Source organism: Leptodactylus fuscus, assembly GCF_031893055.1.
Source record: "Leptodactylus fuscus isolate aLepFus1 chromosome 2 unlocalized genomic scaffold, aLepFus1.hap2 SUPER_2_unloc_1, whole genome shotgun sequence".
NCBI lineage: Eukaryota > Metazoa > Chordata > Amphibia > Anura > Leptodactylidae > Leptodactylus > Leptodactylus fuscus.
Window position 1 is genome coordinate 548,450 of NW_027439802.1, and position 18,527 is coordinate 566,976.

At 56.4% G+C, this 18,527-nt stretch overlaps 1 protein-coding gene across 1 annotated transcript; it reads left to right on the plus strand.

Annotated features, from left to right (window-relative positions):
- The first annotated feature begins 1,972 nt into the window (after positions 1-1,972).
- On the plus strand, positions 1,973-16,622 carry ILK (integrin linked kinase). Its single transcript, XM_075261141.1, has 5 exons — positions 1,973-2,099; positions 5,610-5,731; positions 6,076-6,175; positions 14,756-14,886; positions 14,968-16,622. Exons 1-5 carry the CDS (start codon positions 2,057-2,059, stop codon positions 15,115-15,117), a joined length of 546 nt encoding a protein of 181 aa, XP_075117242.1. The 5' UTR covers positions 1,973-2,056; the 3' UTR covers positions 15,118-16,622.
- The last annotated feature ends 1,905 nt before the right edge of the window (positions 16,623-18,527 follow it).

An 18,527-nucleotide genomic window follows, 5' to 3' on the forward strand; every position in this document is an offset into this window, starting at 1 on the left:
GGTAAGTCCTACATGGGGAGCTGTGGTACACTACTCAGCGGGGGGGGTAAGTCCTACATGCGGAGCTGTGGTACACTACTCAGCGGGGGGTAAGTCCTACATGGGGAGCTGTGGTACACTACTCAGCGGGGGGGTAAGTCCTACATGCGGAGCTGTGGTACACTACTCAGCGGGGGGTAAGTCCTACATGGGGAGCTGTGGTACACTACTCAGCGGGGGGTAAGTCCTACATGGGGAGCTGTGGTACACTACTCAGCGGGGGGTAAGTCCTACATGGGGAGCTGTGGTACACTACTCAGCGGGGGGGTAAGTCCTACATGCGGAGCTGTGGTACACTACTCAGCGGGGGGTAAGTCCTACATGGGGGGCTGTGGTACACTACTCAGCGGGGGGTAAGTCCTACATGGGGAGCTGTGGTACACTACTCAGCGGGGGGTAAGTCCTACATGGGGAGCTGTGGTACACTACTCAGCGGGGGGTAAGTCCTACATGGGGGGCTGTGGTACACTACTCAGCGGGGGGTAAGTCCTACATGGGGAGCTGTGGTACACTACTCAGCGGGGGGTAAGTCCTACATGGGGAGCTGTGGTACACTACTCAGCGGGGGGTAAGTCCTACATGGGGGGCTGTGGTACACTACTCAGCGGGGGGTAAGTCCTACATGGGGAGCTGTGGTACACTACTCAGCGGGGGGGTAAGTCCTACATGGGGGGCTGTGGTACACTACTCAGCGGGGGGTAAGTCCTACATGGGGGGCTGTGGTACACTACTCAGCGGGGGGTAAGTCCTACATGGGGAGCTGTGGTACACTACTCAGCGGGGGGTAAGTCCTACATGGGGAGCTGTGGTACACTACTCAGCGGGGGGTAAGTCCTACATGGGGGGCTGTGGTACACTACTCAGCGGGGGGGTAAGTCCTACATGGGGAGCTGTGGTACACTACTCAGCGGGGGGTAAGTCCTACATGGGGGGCTGTGGTACACTACTCAGCGGGGGGTAAGTCCTACATGGGGAGCTGTGGTACACTACTCAGCGGGGGGTAAGTCCTACATGCGGAGCTGTGGTACACTACTCAGCGGGGGGTAAGTCCTACATGGGGAGCTGTGGTACACTACTCAGCGGGGGGTAAGTCCTACATGGGGAGCTGTGGTACACTACTCAGCGGGGGGTAAGTCCTACATGGGGGGCTGTGGTACACTACTCAGCGGGGGGGTAAGTCCTACATGGGGAGCTGTGGTACACTACTCAGCGGGGGGTAAGTCCTACATGGGGGGCTGTGGTACACTACTCAGCGGGGGGTAAGTCCTACATGGGGAGCTGTGGTACACTACTCAGCGGGGGGTAAGTCCTACATGCGGAGCTGTGGTACACTACTCAGCGGGGGGTAAGTCCTACATGGGGAGCTGTGGTACACTACTCAGCGGGGGGTAAGTCCTACATGGGGGGCTGTGGTACACTACTCAGCGGGGGGTAAGTCCTACATGGGGGGCTGTGGTACACTACTCAGCGGGGGGTAAGTCCTACATGGGGGGCTGTGGTACACTACTCAGCGGGGGGGTAAGTCCTACATGGGGAGCTGTGGTACACTACTCAGCGGGGGGTAAGTCCTACATGGGGAGCTGTGGTACACTACTCAGCGGGGGGTAAGTCCTACATGGGGGGCTGTGGTACACTACTCAGCGGGGGGTAAGTCCTACATGGGGGGCTGTGGTACACTACTCAGCGGGGGGTAAGTCCTACATGGGGAGCTGTGGTACACTACTCAGCGGGGGGTAAGTCCTACATGGGGAGCTGTGGTACACTACTCAGCGGGGGGTAAGTCCTACATGGGGAGCTGTGGTACACTACTCAGCGGGGGGTAAGTCCTACATGGGGAGCTTTGGTACACTACTCAGCTGGGGTTGTTGTATGGCGGTGACATTACTCTGCCGCTCTCACACCTTAATCCTTTTCTTTGCTTGTCTCTCTCAGGATCTTTTCCCATCCCAATGTCCTCCCGGTTTTGGGTGCCTGTCAGTCTCCTCCGGCCCCTCACCCTGTGCTCATTACACACTGGATGCCTTACGGATCTCTGTACAACGTTCTGCATGAGGGGACCAGTGAGTAGGGGGCTCTGTTTGGACTATGCGGGTAGAGAGATATGGACGGTGACCAGAGGGGACCTCATGTCTCTGGATAGCAGCTGGACAGTGTCAGGACCATGTTGTGGTCATGGCGGGCGGATATGCGGTGCCCCCTGCTCGGGGCTGATTAGGCAGCAGGAAGGAGCAGGAAATGTGATGTGGTTTTGTGGTCCTGTTGGGTGGTTGTACTGTACCGGGTGTGTTGTGCTCCTGTTGGGTGATTGTGCTGAGCTGGGTGTGTTGTGCTCCTGTTGGGTGATTGTGCTGAGCTGGGTGTGTTGTGGTCCTGTTGGGCAGTTGTGCTGGGTGTGTTGTGGTCCTGTTGGGCAGTTGTGCTGTGCCAGGTGTGTTGTGGTCCTGTTGGGTGGTTGTGCTGTGCCAGGTGTGTTGTGGTCCTGTTGGGCGGTTGTGCTGTGCCAGGTGTGTTGTGGTCCTGTTGGGCAGTTGTGCTGTGCCAGGTGTGTTGTGGTCCTGTTGGGTGGTTGTGCTGTGCCAGGTGTGTTGTGGTCCTGTTGGGTGGTTGTGCTGTCCTGGGTGTGTGTGCTGAGCTGGGTGTGTTGTGGTCCTGTTGGGTGATTGTGCTATACCGGGTGTGTTGTGGTACTGTTGGGTGATTGTGCTGTGCCAGGTGTGTTGTGGTACTGTTGGGTGGTTGTGCTGTCCTGGGTGTCTTGTGCTCCTGTTGGGTGGTTGTGCTGAGCCGGGTGTGTTGTGCTCCTGTTGGGCGGTTGTGCTATATCGGGTGTGTTGTGCTCCTGTTGGGTGGTTGTGCTGAGCTGGGTGTGTTGTGGTCCTGTTGGGTGATTGTGCTATACCGGTTGTGTTGTGGTACTGTTGGGTGATTGTGCTGTGCCAGGTGTGTTGTGGTCCTGTTGGGTGGTTGTGCTGTCCTGGGTGTGTTGTGCTCCTGTTGGGTGGTTGTGCTGAGCCGGGTGTGTTGTGCTCCTGTTGGGCGGTTGTGCTGTGCTGGGTGTGTTGTGGTCCTGTTGGGCGGTTGTGCTATATCGGGTGTGTTGTGGTCCTGTTGGGTGGTTGTGCTGTCCTGGGTGTGTTGTTCTCCTGTTGGGTGGTTGTGCTGAGCCGGGTGTGTTGTGCTCCTGTTGGGTGGTTGTGCTGTGCTGGGTGTGTTGTGCTCCTGTTGGGTGGTTGTGCTGTGCTGGGTGTGTTGTGGTCCTGTTGGGCGGTTGTGCTATATCGGGTGTGTTGTGCTCCTGTTGGGCGGTTGTGCTGTGCTGGGTGTGTTGTGGTCCTGTTGGGCGGTTGTGCTATATCGGGTGTGTTGTGCTCCTGTTGGGTGGTTGTGCTGTGCTGGGTGTGTTGTGCTCCTGTTGGGTGATTGTGCTGAGCTGGGTGTGTTGTGGTCCTGTTGGGTGGTTGTGCTGAGCCGGGTGTGTTGTGGTTCTGTTGGGTGGTTGTGCTGTGCTGGGTGTGTTGTGGTACTGTTGGGTGATTGTGCTGAGCTGGGTGTGTTGTGGTCCTGTTGGGTGATTGTGCTGTGCCAGGTGTGTTGTGGTCCTGTTGGGTGGTTGTGCTGTCCTGGGTGTGTTGTGCTCCTGTTGGGTGGTTGTGCTGAGCCGGGTGTGTTGTGCTCCTGTTGGGCGGTTGTGCTGTGCTGGGTGTGTTGTGGTCCTGTTGGGTGGTTGTGCTATATCGGGTGTGTTGTGCTCCTGTTGGGTGGTTGTGCTGTGCTGGGTGTGTTGTGCTCCTGTTGGGTGGTTGTGCTGTGCTGGGTGTGTTGTGGTCCTGTTGGGCGGTTGTGCTATATCGGGTGTGTTGTGCTCCTGTTGGGCGGTTGTGCTGTGCTGGGTGTGTTGTGGTCCTGTTGGGCGGTTGTGCTATATCGGGTGTGTTGTGCTCCTGTTGGGTGGTTGTGCTGTGCTGGGTGTGCTGTGGTCCTGTTGGGTGGTTGTGCTGAGCCGGGTGTGTTGTGCTCCTGTTGGGCGGTTGTGCTGTGCTGGGTGTGTTGTGGTCCTTTTGGGCGGTTGTGCTATATCGGGTGTGTTGTGCTCCTGTTGGGCGGTTGTGCTGTGCTGGGTGTGTTGTGGTCCTATTGGGCGGTTGTGCTATATCGGGTGTGTTGTGCTCCTGTTGGGTGGTTGTGCTGTGCTGGGTGTGTTGTGGTCCTATTGGGCGGTTGTGCTATATCGGGTGTGTTGTGCTCCTGTTGGGTGGTTGTGCTGTGCTGGGTGTGTTGTGCTCCTGTTGGGTGGTTGTGCTATATCGGGTGTGTTGTGCTCCTGTTGGGTGGTTGTACTGTGCTGGGTGTGTTGTGCTCCTGTTGGGCGGGTTGTGGTCCTGTTGGGTTTGTTGTGCTCCTGTTGGGTGGTTGTGCTTAGCCGGGTGTGTTGTGCTCCTGTTCGGTGGTTGTGCTGTGCTGGGTGTGTTGTGTTTCTGTTGGGCGGTTGTGCTGTGCTGGGTGTGTTGTGCTCCTGTTGGGCGGGTTGTGGTCCTGTTGGGCGGTTGTGCTGTGACGGGTGTGTTGTGGTCCTGTTGGGTGGTTGTGCTGTGACGGGTGTGTTGTGCTCCTTTTGGGCGGGTTGTGGTCCTGTTGGGTGTGTTGTGGTCCTGTTGGGTGGTTGTGCTATACCAGGTGTGTTGTGCTCCTGTTGGGTGGTTGTGCTGTGCCAGGTGTGTTGTGGTCTTGTTGGGTGGTTGTGCTGTCCGGGGTGTGTTGTGGTCCTGTTGGGTGGTTGTGCTGTGACGGGTGTGTTGTGCTCCTTTTGGGCGGGTTGTGGTCCTGTTGGGTGTGTTGTGGTCCTGTTGGGTGGTTGTGCTATACCAGGTGTGTTGTGCTCCTGTTGGGTGGTTGTGCTGTGCCAGGTGTGTTGTGGTCTTGTTGGGTGGTTGTGCTGTCCGGGGTGTGTTGTGGTCCTGTTGGGCGGGTTGTGGTCCTGTTGGGTGTGTTGTGTTCCTGTTGGGCGGTTGTGCTGTGCTGGTTGTGTTGTGGTCCTGTTGGGTGGTTGTGCTGAGCCGGGTGTGTTGTGGTCCTGTTGGGCGGTTGTGCTGAGCTGGGTGTGTTGTGGTCCTGTTGGGTGGTTGTGCTGAGCCGGGTGTGTTGTGGTCCTGTTGGGTGGTTGTGCTGTGCTGGGTGTGTTATGCTCCTGTTGGGTGTATTGCCGTCCTGTTGGGTGGTTGTGCTGTACCGGGTGTGTTGTGGTCCTGTTGGGCGGTTGTGTTGTGCTGGGTGTGTTGTGGTCCTCTTGGGCGGGTTGTGGTCCTGTTGGGCGGTTGTGCCGGGAGTGTTGTGGTCCTGTGGGCCGTTGTGTTGTGCTGCGTGTGTTGTGGTCCTCTTGGGCTGTTGTGTTGTGGTCCTGTTGGGCGGTTGTGCCGGGAGTGTTGTGGTCCTGTTGGGCGGTTGTGTTGTGCTGGGAGTGTTGTGGTCCTTTTGGGCGGTTGTGCCGGGAGTGTTGTGGTCCTGTTGGGCGGTTGTGTTGTGCCGGGAGTGTTGTGCTCCTGTTTCCTCATGATCATGCCTTCTCCTCACAGATCTGGTGGTTGACCAGTGCCAAGCAGTGAAGTTTGCCCTGGACATTGCCCGCGGCATGGCCTTCCTCCACACACTGGAGCCTCTCATTCCTCGCCATTACTTGAACAGTCGCAGTGTTATGGTGAGTGACCATCCTCCTGTAGTGTCATTGTTCATGTCCAAAGACCTGTAGTGATCATTACCAATGTGATCTGGTGGATTCACCATCCACGTGTTTTCTACCCGCTGTAATATGTGATACAGATCAGACCATGACCTACATGCAGCCTGACAGAAGCCAGAAGGGGGCACTTTGTCCTGGGAGCCAGCAAGGCTTAGGCGAGTGACGGTATCTCAGCAGTGATGGAGAAAATGACTTTCCCATTACTGTCCAGTGAAGGATCTTCTCTGTCTCTACCGTTTCCTGAACATGTGATATCATAGATGAGTAGACAGAGATAAATCTTCTCAACTTGCCCACTGCAGATTGATGAAGATATGACGGCTCGTATAAGCATGGCAGATGTGAAGCTTTCCTTCCAGTGTCCGGGACGGATGTACTGCCCTGCTTGGGTTGCCCCAGAAGGTAACATTTACCTTGGACATAATTCTCCTCTCTTGTCTTCTTATTGTCTGCTGCCCCCTCCTTGTCCTCACGTCTGTCTCCATATCGTGCGGTGCCCCCTCCATGTCCTCCCTCCTCTAGTTTCCGTATCATGTGGAGCCCCCTCAGTGTCCTCCCTCCTCTAGTCTCCGTATCATGTGGTGCCCCCTGCGTGTCCTTCCTCCTCCCATCTGTCTCCATATGGTGTGGTGTCCCCTCCGTGTCCTCCCATCTGTCTCCATATTGTGTGGTGCCCCCTCCGTGTCCTCCTTCCTCTAGTCTCCATATCGTGTGGCGTCCCTCCGTGTCCTCCCATCTGTCTCCATATTGTGTGGTGCCCCCTCTGTGTCCTCCCTTCTGACTCTATATTGTGTGGTGCCCCCTCGTGTCCTCCCGTCTGACTCTATATCGTGTAGTGCCCCCTCGTGTCCTCCCGTCTGTCTCTATATCGTGTGTTGCTCCCTCGTGTCCTCCCTTCTGTCTCCATATTGTGTGGTGCCCCCTCTGTGTCCTCCCTCCTTTCATCTGTCTCTATATTGTGTGGTGCCCCCTCATGTCCTCCCGTCTGACTCTATATTGTGTGGTGCCCCCTCGTGTCCTCCCGTCTGACTATATTGTGTGGTGCCCCCTCGTGTCCTCCCGTCTGTCTCTATATCGTGTGGTGCCCCCTCGTGTCCTCCCGTCTGACTCTATATTGTGTGGTGCCCCCTCGTGTCCTCCCGTCTGACTATATTGTGTGGTGCCCCCTCGTGTCCTCCCATCTGTCTCCTCCCATCTGTCTCCATATGGTGTGGTGTCCCCTCCGTGTCCTCCCATCTGTCTCCATATTGTGTGTTGCCCCCTCCGTGTCCTCCTTCCTCTAGTCTCCATATCGTGTGGCGTCCCTCCGTGTCCTCCCATCTGTCTCCATATTGTGTGGTGCCCCCTCTGTGTCCTCCCTTCTGACTCTATATCGTGTGGTGCCCCCTCTGTGTCCTCCCTTCTGACTCTATATCGTGTAGTGCCCCCTCGTGTCCTCCCGTCTGTCTCTATATCGTGTGTTGCTCCCTCGTGTCCTCCCTTCTGTCTCCATATTGTGTGGTGCCCCCTCTGTGTCCTCCCTCCTTTCATCTGTCTCTATATTGTGTGGTGCCCCCTCGTGTCCTCCCGTCTGACTATATTGTGTGGTGCACCCTCGTGTCCTCCCGTCTGTCTCTATATCGTGTGGTGCCCCCTCGTGTCCTCCCGTCTGACTCTATATTGTGTGGTGCCCACTCGTGTCCTCCCATCTGTCTCTATATCGTGTGGTGCCCCCTCGTGTCCTCCCATCTGTCTCTATATCGTGTGGTGCCCCCTCGTGTCCTCCCATCTGTCTGTATATCGTGTGGTGCCCCCTCGTGTCCTCCCGTCTGTCTCTCTATCGTGTGGTGCCCCCTCGTGTCCTCCCGTCTGTCTCTATATCGTGTGGTGCCCCCTCTGTGTCCTCCCATCTGTCTCTATATCGTGTGGTGCCCCCTCGTGTCCTCCCATCTGTCTCTATATCGTGTGGTGCCCCCTCGTGTCCTCCCATCTGTCTCTATATCGTGTGGTGCCCCCTCGTGTCCTCCCGTCTGTCTCTATATCGTGTGGTGCCCCTTCGTGTCCTCCCATCTGTCTCTATATCGTGTGGTGCCCCCTCGTGTCCTCCCGTCTGTCTCTATATAGTGTGGTGTGTCCTCCCGTCTGTCTCTATATCATGTGGTGCCCCCTCGTGTCCTCCCGTCTGTCTCTATATCGTGTGGTGCCCCCTCGTGTCCTCCCGTCTGTCTCTATATAGTGTGGTGTGTCCTCCCATCTGTCTCTATATCATGTGGTGCCCCCTCGTGTCCTCCTGTCTGTCTCTCTATCGTGTGGTGCCCCCTCGTGTCCTCCCATCTGTCTCTATATCATGTGGTGCCCCCTCGTGTCCTCCCATCTGTCTCTATATCGTGTGGTGCCCCTTCGTGTCCTCCCATCTGTCTCTATATCGTGTGGTGCCCCCTCGTGTCCTCCCGTCTGTCTCTATATCGTGTGGTGCCCCCTCGTGTCCTCCCGTCTGTCTCTATATCGTGTGGTGCCCCTTCGTGTCCTACCATCTGTCTCTATATCGTGTGGTGCCCCCTCGTGTCCTCCCGTCTGTCTCTATATAGTGTGGTGTGTCCTCCCGTCTGTCTCTATATCATGTGGTGCCCCCTCGTGTCCTCCCGTCTGTCTCTCTATCGTGTGGTGCCCCCTCGTGTCCTCCCATCTGTCTCTATATCATGTGGTGCCCCCTCGTGTCCTCCCGTCTGTCTCTCTATCGTGTGGTGCCCCCTCGTGTCCTCCCGTCTGTCTCTATATCGTGTGGTGCCCCCTCGTGTCCTCCCGTCTGTCTCTATATCGTGTGGTGCCCCCTCGTGTCCTCCCATCTGTCTCTATATCATGTGGTGCCCCCTCGTGTCCTCCCGTCTGTCTCTATATAGTGTGGTGTGTCCTCCCGTCTGTCTCTATATCATGTGGTGCCCCCTCGTGTCCTCCCGTCTGTCTCTATATCGTGTGGTGCCCCCTCGTGTCCTCCCGTCTGTCTCTATATAGTGTGGTGTGTCCTCCCGTCTGTCTCTATATCATGTGGTGCCCCCTTGTGTCCTCCCGTCTGTCTCTCTATCGTGTGGTGCCCCCTCGTGTCCTCCCATCTGTCTCTATATCGTGTGGTGCCCCCTCGTGTCCTCCCGTCTGTCTCTATATCATGTGGTGCCCCCTCGTGTCCTCCCGTCTGTCTCTATATTGTGTGGTGCCCCCTCGTGTCCTCCCGTCTGTCTCTATATAGTGTGGTGTGTCCTCCCGTCTGTCTCTATATCATGTGGTGCCCCCTCGTGTCCTCCCGTCTGTCTCTATATAGTGTGGTGCCCCTTCGTGTCCTCCCATCTGTCTCTATATCGTGTGGTGCCCCCTCGTGTCCTCCCGTCTGTCTCTATATCGTGTGGTGCCCCCTCGTGTCCTCCCATCTGTCTCTATATCGTGTGGTGCCCCCTCGTGTCCTCCCATCTGTCTCTATATCATGTGGTGCCCCCTCGTGTCCTCCCGTCTGTCTCTATATCATGTGGTGCCCCCTCGTGTCCTCCCGTCTGTCTCTATATCATGTGGTGCCCCCTCGTGTCCTCCCGTCTGTCTCTATATCGTGTGGTACCCCCTCCGTGTCCTCCCGTCTGTCTCTATATCATGTGGTGCCCCCTCGTGTCCTCCCGTCTGTCTCTATATCGTGTGGTGCCCCTTCATGTCCTCCCATCTGTCTCTATATCGTGTGGTGCCCCCTCGTGTCCTCCCGTCTGTCTCTATATCGTGTGGTGCCCCCTCGTGTCCTCCCGTCTGTCTCTATATAGTGTGGTGTGTCCTCCCGTCTGTCTCTATATCATGTGGTGCCCCCTCGTGTCCTCCCGTCTGTCTCTATATAGTGTGGAGTGTCCTCCCGTCTGTCTCTATATCGTGTGGTGCCCCCTCGTGTCCTCCCGTCTGTCTCTATATCGTGTGGTGCCCCCTCGTGTCCTCCCGTCTGTCTCTATATAGTGTGGTGTGTCCTCCCGTCTGTCTCTATATCGTGTGGTGCCCCTTCGTGTCCTCCCGTCTGTCTCTATATCGTGTGGTGCCCCCTCGTGTCCTCCTGTCTGTCTCTATATCGTGTGGTGCCCCCTCGTGTCCTCCCGTCTGTCTCTATATAGTGTGGTGCCCCCTCGTGTCCTCCCATCTGTCTCTATATCATGTGGTGCCCCCTCGTGTCCTCCCGTCTGTCTCTATATCATGTGGTGCCCCCTCGTGTCCTCCCGTCTGTCTCTTTATCGTGTGGTGCCCCCTCGTGTCCTCCCGTCTGTCTCTATATCATGTGGTGCCCCCTCGTGTCCTCCCGTCTGTCTCTCTATCGTGTGGTGCCCCCTCGTGTCCTCCCGTCTGTCTCTATATCGTGTGGTGCCCCCTCGTGTCCTCCCATCTGTCTCTATATCGTGTGGTGCCCCCTCGTGTCCTCCCATCTGTCTCTATATCGTGTGGTGCCCCCTCGTGTCCTCCCGTCTGTCTCTATATCGTGTGGTGCCCCTTCGTGTCCTCCCATCTGTCTCTATATCGTGTGGTGCCCCCTCGTGTCCTCCCGTCTGTCTCTATATCGTGTGGTGCCCCCTCGTGTCCTCCCGTCTGTCTCTATATAGTGTGGTGTGTCCTCCCGTCTGTCTCTATATCATGTGGTGCCCCCTCGTGTCCTCCCGTCTGTCTCTATATCGTGTGGTGCCCCCTCGTGTCCTCCCGTCTGTCTCTATATAGTGTGGTGTGTCCTCCCGTCTGTCTCTATATCGTGTGGTGCCCCCTCGTGTCCTCCCGTCTGTCTCTATATCATGTGGTGCCCCCTCGTGTCCTCCCGTCTGTCTCTATATCATGTGGTGCCCCCTCGTGTCCTCCCGTCTGTCTCTATATCATGTGGTGCCCCCTCGTGTCCTCCCGTCTGTCTCTATATCATGTGGTGCCCCCTCGTGTCCTCCCGTCTGTCTCTATATCGTGTGGTGCCCCCTCGTGTCCTCCCGTCTGTCTCTATATCGTGTGGTACCCCCTCCGTGTCCTCCCGTCTGTCTCTATATAGTCTGGTGCCCCCTCGTGTCCTCCCGTCTGTCTCTATATAGTGTGGTGTGTCCTCCCGTCTGTCTCTATATCATGTGGTGCCCCCTCGTGTCCTCCCGTCTGTCTCTATATCGTGTGGTGCCCCCTCGTGTCCTCCCATCTGTCTCTATATCGTGTGGTGCCCCCTCGTGTCCTCCCGTCTGTCTCTATATAGTGTGGTGTGTCCTCCCGTCTGTCTCTATATCATGTGGTGCCCCCTCGTGTCCTCCCGTCTGTCTCTCTATCGTGTGGTGCCCCCTCGTGTCCTCCCGTCTGTCTCTATATAGTGTGGTGTGTCCTCCCGTCTGTCTCTATATCATGTGGTGCCCCCTCGTGTCCTCCCGTCTGTCTCTATATCGTGTGGTACCCCCTCCGTGTCCTCCCGTCTGTCTCTATATCATGTGGTGCCCCCTCGTGTCCTCCCGTCTGTCTCTATATCATGTGGTGCCCCCTCGTGTCCTCCCGTCTGTCTCTATATCATGTGGTGCCCCCTCGTGTCCTCCCGTCTGTCTCTATATCATGTGGTGCCCCCTCGTGTCCTCCCGTCTGTCTCTATATCGTGTGGTGCCCCCTCGTGTCCTCCCGTCTGTCTCTATATAGTGTGGTGTGTCCTCCCGTCTGTCTCTATATCATGTGGTGCCCCCTCGTGTCCTCCCGTCTGTCTCTATATCGTGTGGTGCCCCCTCGTGTCCTCCCGTCTGTCTCTATATAGTGTGGTGTGTCCTCCCGTCTGTCTCTATATCGTGTGGTGCCCCCTCGTGTCCTCCCGTCTGTCTCTATATCATGTGGTGCCCCCTCGTGTCCTCCCGTCTGTCTCTATATCATGTGGTGCCCCCTCGTGTCCTCCCGTCTGTCTCTATATCATGTGGTGCCCCCTCGTGTCCTCCCGTCTGTCTCTATATCATGTGGTGCCCCCTCGTGTCCTCCCGTCTGTCTCTATATCGTGTGGTGCCCCCTCGTGTCCTCCCGTCTGTCTCTATATCGTGTGGTACCCCCTCCGTGTCCTCCCGTCTGTCTCTATATAGTCTGGTGCCCCCTCGTGTCCTCCCGTCTGTCTCTATATAGTGTGGTGTGTCCTCCCGTCTGTCTCTATATCATGTGGTGCCCCCTCGTGTCCTCCCGTCTGTCTCTATATCGTGTGGTGCCCCCTCGTGTCCTCCCATCTGTCTCTATATCGTGTGGTGCCCCCTCGTGTCCTCCCGTCTGTCTCTATATAGTGTGGTGTGTCCTCCCGTCTGTCTCTATATCATGTGGTGCCCCCTCGTGTCCTCCCGTCTGTCTCTATATCATGTGGTGCCCCCTCGTGTCCTCCCGTCTGTCTCTATATCGTGTGGTACCCCCTCCGTGTCCTCCCGTCTGTCTCTATATCATGTGGTGCCCCCTCGTGTCCTCCCGTCTGTCTCTATATCATGTGGTGCCCCCTCGTGTCCTCCCGTCTGTCTCTATATCGTGTGGTGCCCCCTCGTGTCCTCCCGTCTGTCTCTATATAGTGTGGTGTGTCCTCCCGTCTGTCTCTATATCATGTGGTGCCCCCTCGTGTCCTCCCGTCTGTCTCTATATCGTGTGGTACCCCCTCCGTGTCCTCCCGTCTGTCTCTATATCATGTGGTGCCCCCTCGTGTCCTCCCGTCTGTCTCTATATCGTGTGGTGCCCCCTCGTGTCCTCCCGTCTGTCTCTATATAGTGTGGTGTGTCCTCCCGTCTGTCTCTATATCGTGTGGTGCCCCCTCGTGTCCTCCCGTCTGTCTCTATATCATGTGGTGCCCCCTCGTGTCCTCCCGTCTGTCTCTATATCATGTGGTGCCCCCTCGTGTCCTCCCGTCTGTCTCTATATCATGTGGTGCCCCCTCGTGTCCTCCCGTCTGTCTCTATATCATGTGGTGCCCCCTCGTGTCCTCCCGTCTGTCTCTATATCGTGTGGTGCCCCCTCGTGTCCTCCCGTCTGTCTCTATATCGTGTGGTACCCCCTCCGTGTCCTCCCGTCTGTCTCTATATAGTCTGGTGCCCCCTCGTGTCCTCCCGTCTGTCTCTATATAGTGTGGTGTGTCCTCCCGTCTGTCTCTATATCATGTGGTGCCCCCTCGTGTCCTCCCGTCTGTCTCTATATCGTGTGGTGCCCCCTCGTGTCCTCCCATCTGAATCTATATCGTGTGGTGCCCCCTCGTGTCCTCCCGTCTGTCTCTATATAGTGTGGTGTGTCCTCCCGTCTGTCTCTATATCATGTGGTGCCCCCTCGTGTCCTCCCGTCTGTCTCTCTATCGTGTGGTGCCCCCTCGTGTCCTCCCGTCTGTCTCTATATAGTGTGGTGTGTCCTCCCGTCTGTCTCTATATCATGTGGTGCCCCCTCGTGTCCTCCCGTCTGTCTCTATATCGTGTGGTACCCCCTCCGTGTCCTCCCGTCTGTCTCTATATCATGTGGTGCCCCCTCGTGTCCTCCCGTCTGTCTCTATATCATGTGGTGCCCCCTCGTGTCCTCCCGTCTGTCTCTATATCATGTGGTGCCCCCTCGTGTCCTCCCGTCTGTCTCTATATCGTGTGGTGCCCCCTCGTGTCCTCCCGTCTGTCTCTATATCATGTGGTGCCCCCTCGTGTCCTCCCGTCTGTCTCTATATCATGTGGTGCCCCCTCGTGTCCTCCCGTCTGTCTCTATATCGTGTGGTACCCCCTCCGTGTCCTCCCGTCTGTCTCTATATCATGTGGTGCCCCCTCGTGTCCTCCCGTCTGTCTCTATATCATGTGGTGCCCCCTCGTGTCCTCCCGTCTGTCTCTATATCATGTGGTGCCCCCTCGTGTCCTCCCGTCTGTCTCTATATCATGTGGTGCCCCCTCGTGTCCTCCCGTCTGTGTCTATATCATGTGGTGCCCCCTCGTGTCCTCCCGTCTGTCTCTATATCATGTGGTGCCCCCTCGTGTCCTCCCGTCTGTCTCTATATCATGTGGTGCCCCCTCGTGTCCTCCCGTCTGTCTCTATATCATGTGGTGCCCCCTCGTGTCCTCCCGTCTGTCTCTATATCATGTGGTGCCCCCTCGTGTCCTCCCGTCTGTCTCTATATCGTGTGGTGCCCCCTCGTGTCCTCCCGTCTGTCTCTATATCGTGTGGTACCCCCTCCGTGTCCTCCCGTCTGTCTCTATATCATGTGGTGCCCCCTCGTGTCCTCCCGTCTGTCTCTATATCATGTGGTGCCCCCTCGTGTCCTCCCGTCTGTCTCTATATCATGTGGTGCCCCCTCGTGTCCTCCCGTCTGTCTCTATATCATGTGGTGCCCCCTCGTGTCCTCCCGTCTGTGTCTATATCATGTGGTGCCCCCTCGTGTCCTCCCGTCTGTCTCTATATCATGTGGTGCCCCCTCGTGTCCTCCCGTCTGTCTCTATATCATGTGGTGCCCCCTCGTGTCCTCCCGTCTGTCTCTATATCATGTGGTGCCCCCTCGTGTCCTCCCGTCTGTCTCTATATAGTGTGGTGTGTCCTCCCGTCTGTCTCTATATCATGTGGTGCCCCCTCGTGTCCTCCCGTCTGTGTCTATATCATGTGGTGCCCCCTCGTGTCCTCCCGTCTGTCTCTATATCGTGTGGTGCCCCCTCGTGTCCTCCCGTCTGTCTCTATATAGTGTGGTGTGTCCTCCCGTCTGTCTCTATATCATGTGGTGCCCCCTCGTGTCCTCCCGACTGTCTCTATATCATGTGGTGCCCCCTCGTGTCCTCCCATCTGTCTCTATATCGTGTGGTGCCCCCTCGTGTCCTCCCGTCTGTCACTTTCTGTTAAGGCTTTGTTCACACTGCTGTTTCCCTCCTCTGTTCTGGAGGAATGCTACCACGTGCTCCACGCTTGGTTGTGTATTTTTGACAGCATGTAATGAAATCCTTTGACCTAGATGTGACCAGGGTGTAATATAATGAGCGCAGCTCTGGAGGAGACGTGTCCTGCTGAGGTAACGTCTGCTCTTCTCAGCTCTGCAGAAACGTCCGGAGGACATTAACCGTCGCTCGGCCGACATGTGGAGCTTCGCCGTTCTGCTGTGGGAGTTGGTGACTCGAGAGGTTCCTTTTGCAGATCTATCAAACATGGAGATTGGTATGAAGGTAGGTCGCGGCTCGTCCACCAGGAGGTCGTGGTCTCATTGGGCCTGTGTGGGATGCGCTGACACTCTCATTATGTCGTAGGTCTCTCTCGAGGGTCTGCGCCCCACTATTCCTCCTGGGATCTCTCCGCACATCTGCAAGCTCATGAAGATCTGTATGAACGAGGATCCTGCTAAGAGACCCAAGTTTGACATGATTGTGCCCATCCTGGAGAAGATGCAGGACAAGTAACCGTCTGTGCCGTGTCCCATCCTGACTATGCAAAGCCACCGCACGACCCACCAAGAGGAGACCACCTTCAGCCACTGACGCCAACAGCAGCTTGTTCCCACCCCTGTCCTCTGCAACCCTAGAGCTGCTTAACAACCAAGTGCCTTCTGGGAAGCTGTGGCCCCGCTCTGTGGTGACATGGGATGCACCGATCTATCACTGGAGGCCACATACATGAATGTCACATGTGGCCTCTCCCATGTAATAGCAGTATTCAGGCCTCTGTCAGCACTGGGGGCCACACAGGCCTCTGTCAGCGCTGGGGGCCACACAGGCCTCTGTCAGCGCTGGGGGCCACACAGGCCTCTGTCAGCACTGGGGGCCACACAGGCCTCTGTCAGCACTGGGGGCCACACAGGCCTCTGTCAGCACTGGGGGCCACACAGGCCTCTGTCAGCGCTGGGGGCCACACAGGCCTCTGTCAGCGCTGGGGGCCACACAGGCCTCTGTCAGCGCTGGGGGCCACACAGGCCTCTGTCAGCGCTGGGGGCCACACAGGCCTCTGTCAGCGCTGGGGGCCACACAGGCCTCTGTCAGCGCTGGGGGCCACACAGGCCTCTGTCAGCGCTGGGGGCCACACAGGCCTCTGTCAGCGCTGGGGGCCACACAGGCCTCTGTCAGCGCTGGGGGCCACACAGGCCTCTGTCAGCGCTGGGGGCCACACAGGCCTCTGTCAGCGCTGGGGGCCACACAGGCCTCTGTCAGCGCTGGGGGCCACACAGGCCTCTGTCAGCGCTGGGGGCCACACAGGCCTCTCTCCCTGTGGTACGACACATCAGTCTCGTGGCATATTCTCTGGTTGACGGCAGTGTCTTTTGCATCTTCATCCTGATATCAGTATTTTTTTTGTTTTTCCCAGGAGGATATATGTGGCCCCCAGCAGGGACCAAGGGCCGATATTTGCCAGTTTGATCCGTGACATTTCTGGGTGTATTTTGTGTGTTTTGATCACGTCGGCCTCCGTTCTGGCTGCTGTGGACTGTTGTGTGCCGGCTCTAGGCCATCCTAGGTGTCGGCTCCAGTCCGGTGACAGCCGGGGTCAGTGGCGTTCTATGGACGCTCTTCGGTCAGGACGTTGTTGGGATCGGTCCCTGATATTTCGTTGTGCTTTAGAGCCCGGGGGAGGGGGGACAGAATAGCTGTGCACTGGCTTTCCATGAAGCTCTGCATGTCGTGCCCTCGGTGGGGGCGTCACTCTGTGCCTTGGGCAGTGCACTGTATTAAGAAGCCCGATCTTCATCCTTTGCTGCCACCCATCTGTCTAATGTCTGCTCTGCCATGTATAAGTCTATCAGTGTATATAATATATATATATATCTCTCACTGCGTATCACTATCACATGTATTATACCCTGGCGGGGCGGGAGGACGGTGCTCGGATCTTCTCCTCCCCTCCGCAGGAGGACAGAAATGTATTTTTTATATATAAATTAACCCCGCGCACCTTGTGATAGCTTAATAAATATTCTACCAAACCTCTCCGCCTGCTGCGTCTTCATCATGTTTGGTTCCATCGTGTGAGGTTTGTCTTCTCTGTGCTCCACGTCCCAGCAGGTTTCCCATCCACTTATTCCCCGGTCACCAGAAGGTTCAGTTCTTGGTCTTCCCGGGTGAAGATGATGTTGTGGAGCCTGTAGGATCCCTCCTGGAATGTCAGAGCTCCAGGTCTTGGTGTCCTGCCGCTTCAGGTCAGCGGTGCGTGGACACGAACAAGTCTGAAGATACTAAGGATGAAACTTGTATGTGAGGAATGAGAGCAGACCCCGCGCTGGAGTGTCAACCCCCTGGCCTGGGCCCCAGATGATCCTGACACTGAGGGCTCCGTCATTCAGCACAAGAAAGTGAAAATCCACAGAGACCTCACCAATGACGCAAAAAGGGAGAATAACTCATTGTGGAGGGGCCGCTCCTGGGGGTGGGGCGCTGTAGGCCCCATAAGACGGACCCAAAAGGACTGACTGTTACCCAGAAGTGACATCTGATTGCAGGCGAGGAGTCGCTGTACGGTTGCTCTAGCAGTGGGGCGCTGTAGCACCGCACCCTCCAGTTGCAGTTTTCCCTGTGCAGGAGGAATAGGTGTCAGAGTTGATCCTCCGTTGCGCAGAAGGTTCCTTGAATAGTGTTCACACTCGGCCTCTGCTCCTGACTCTTGGCAATGAATGGCGTAAAGTCCGGGCGTTCAGCACCACTTCATCCACACGCGGTGTGAGCTGAGACTCATGGGGTGCGGTGGATAGGGGATAAGTGTCCTTGGTGACACTGCCCCACAGATTAGACAGGATTACACTTGTGGTTCTATAAACAGAAGGAGTTCTGGACTCTGCTCATACAAAAATTGGTAATGAATGGAAGGGCGGAGAGCAAGGGGAGAGGATTGGACATCGGAAACCCCAAATACATGGCAGTGCTCATAATGTAGGAGGGGGATCTAGGCGGGGGGAGGAATACGGTTTTTCCACTTCGCAGTAAATTGGCTCCCCTCCAGATCAGGCGAAGATGGTGTCTCTATATAAGGTGGCACCTAATGGACAGCCTGGTTTTAGACTACCAACCTTGAACCATTCCTGAACTTGCCAGTGTTCAGTTCATGGGCGTCCTCCTGATGATGATGATGATGGGCGTCCTCCTTTGGTGACATCTCCCTTCTTTATAAAATGTTCTCTACTGAACTCTACTCTTCTCTGTGTTACCCCCTGTTCTCCCCTCTCATTTTAGGGGTGCCTTGTCTGTTCCAATGATCTTTTCTCCCTTCTATGTGACCCCCCCCCCCACACCTGTTCCGATAATCTCTCTTGTATGTGACGCCCACCTGTTCCGATAATCTCTCTTGTATGTGACGCCCACCTGTTCCGATAATCTCTCTTGTATGTGACGCCCACCTGTTCCGATAATCTCTCTTGTATGTGACGCCCACCTGTTCCGATAATCTCTCTTGTATGTGACGCCCACCTGTTCCGATAATCTCTCTTGTATGTGACGCCCACCTGTTCCGATGATCTCTGTTCTCATCTACTTGACCCCCATCATGTTCCGATAATCTACCCTCTCTTCTATGTGACCCCCTCCCCACCTGTTCTGATGAACTCCTCTTCCTTCTACGTGGCCCCCATATTATTCTGATGATCTCCCCTCCCTTCTACTTGACCCCTAACTGTTCCGATGATCTCCCCTCTCTTCTATGTGACCCCCATCATGTTCCGATGATCTTCCCTCTCTTCTATGTGACCCCCATCATGTTCCGATGATCTCCCCTCCCTTCTAAGTGACCTCCCCCCACTTCTATGTGACCCCATCATGTTCCGATGACCTCCCCTCTCTTCTACGTGACCCCCAGCCTGTTCCGATGACCTCCCCTCTCTTCTATGTGACCC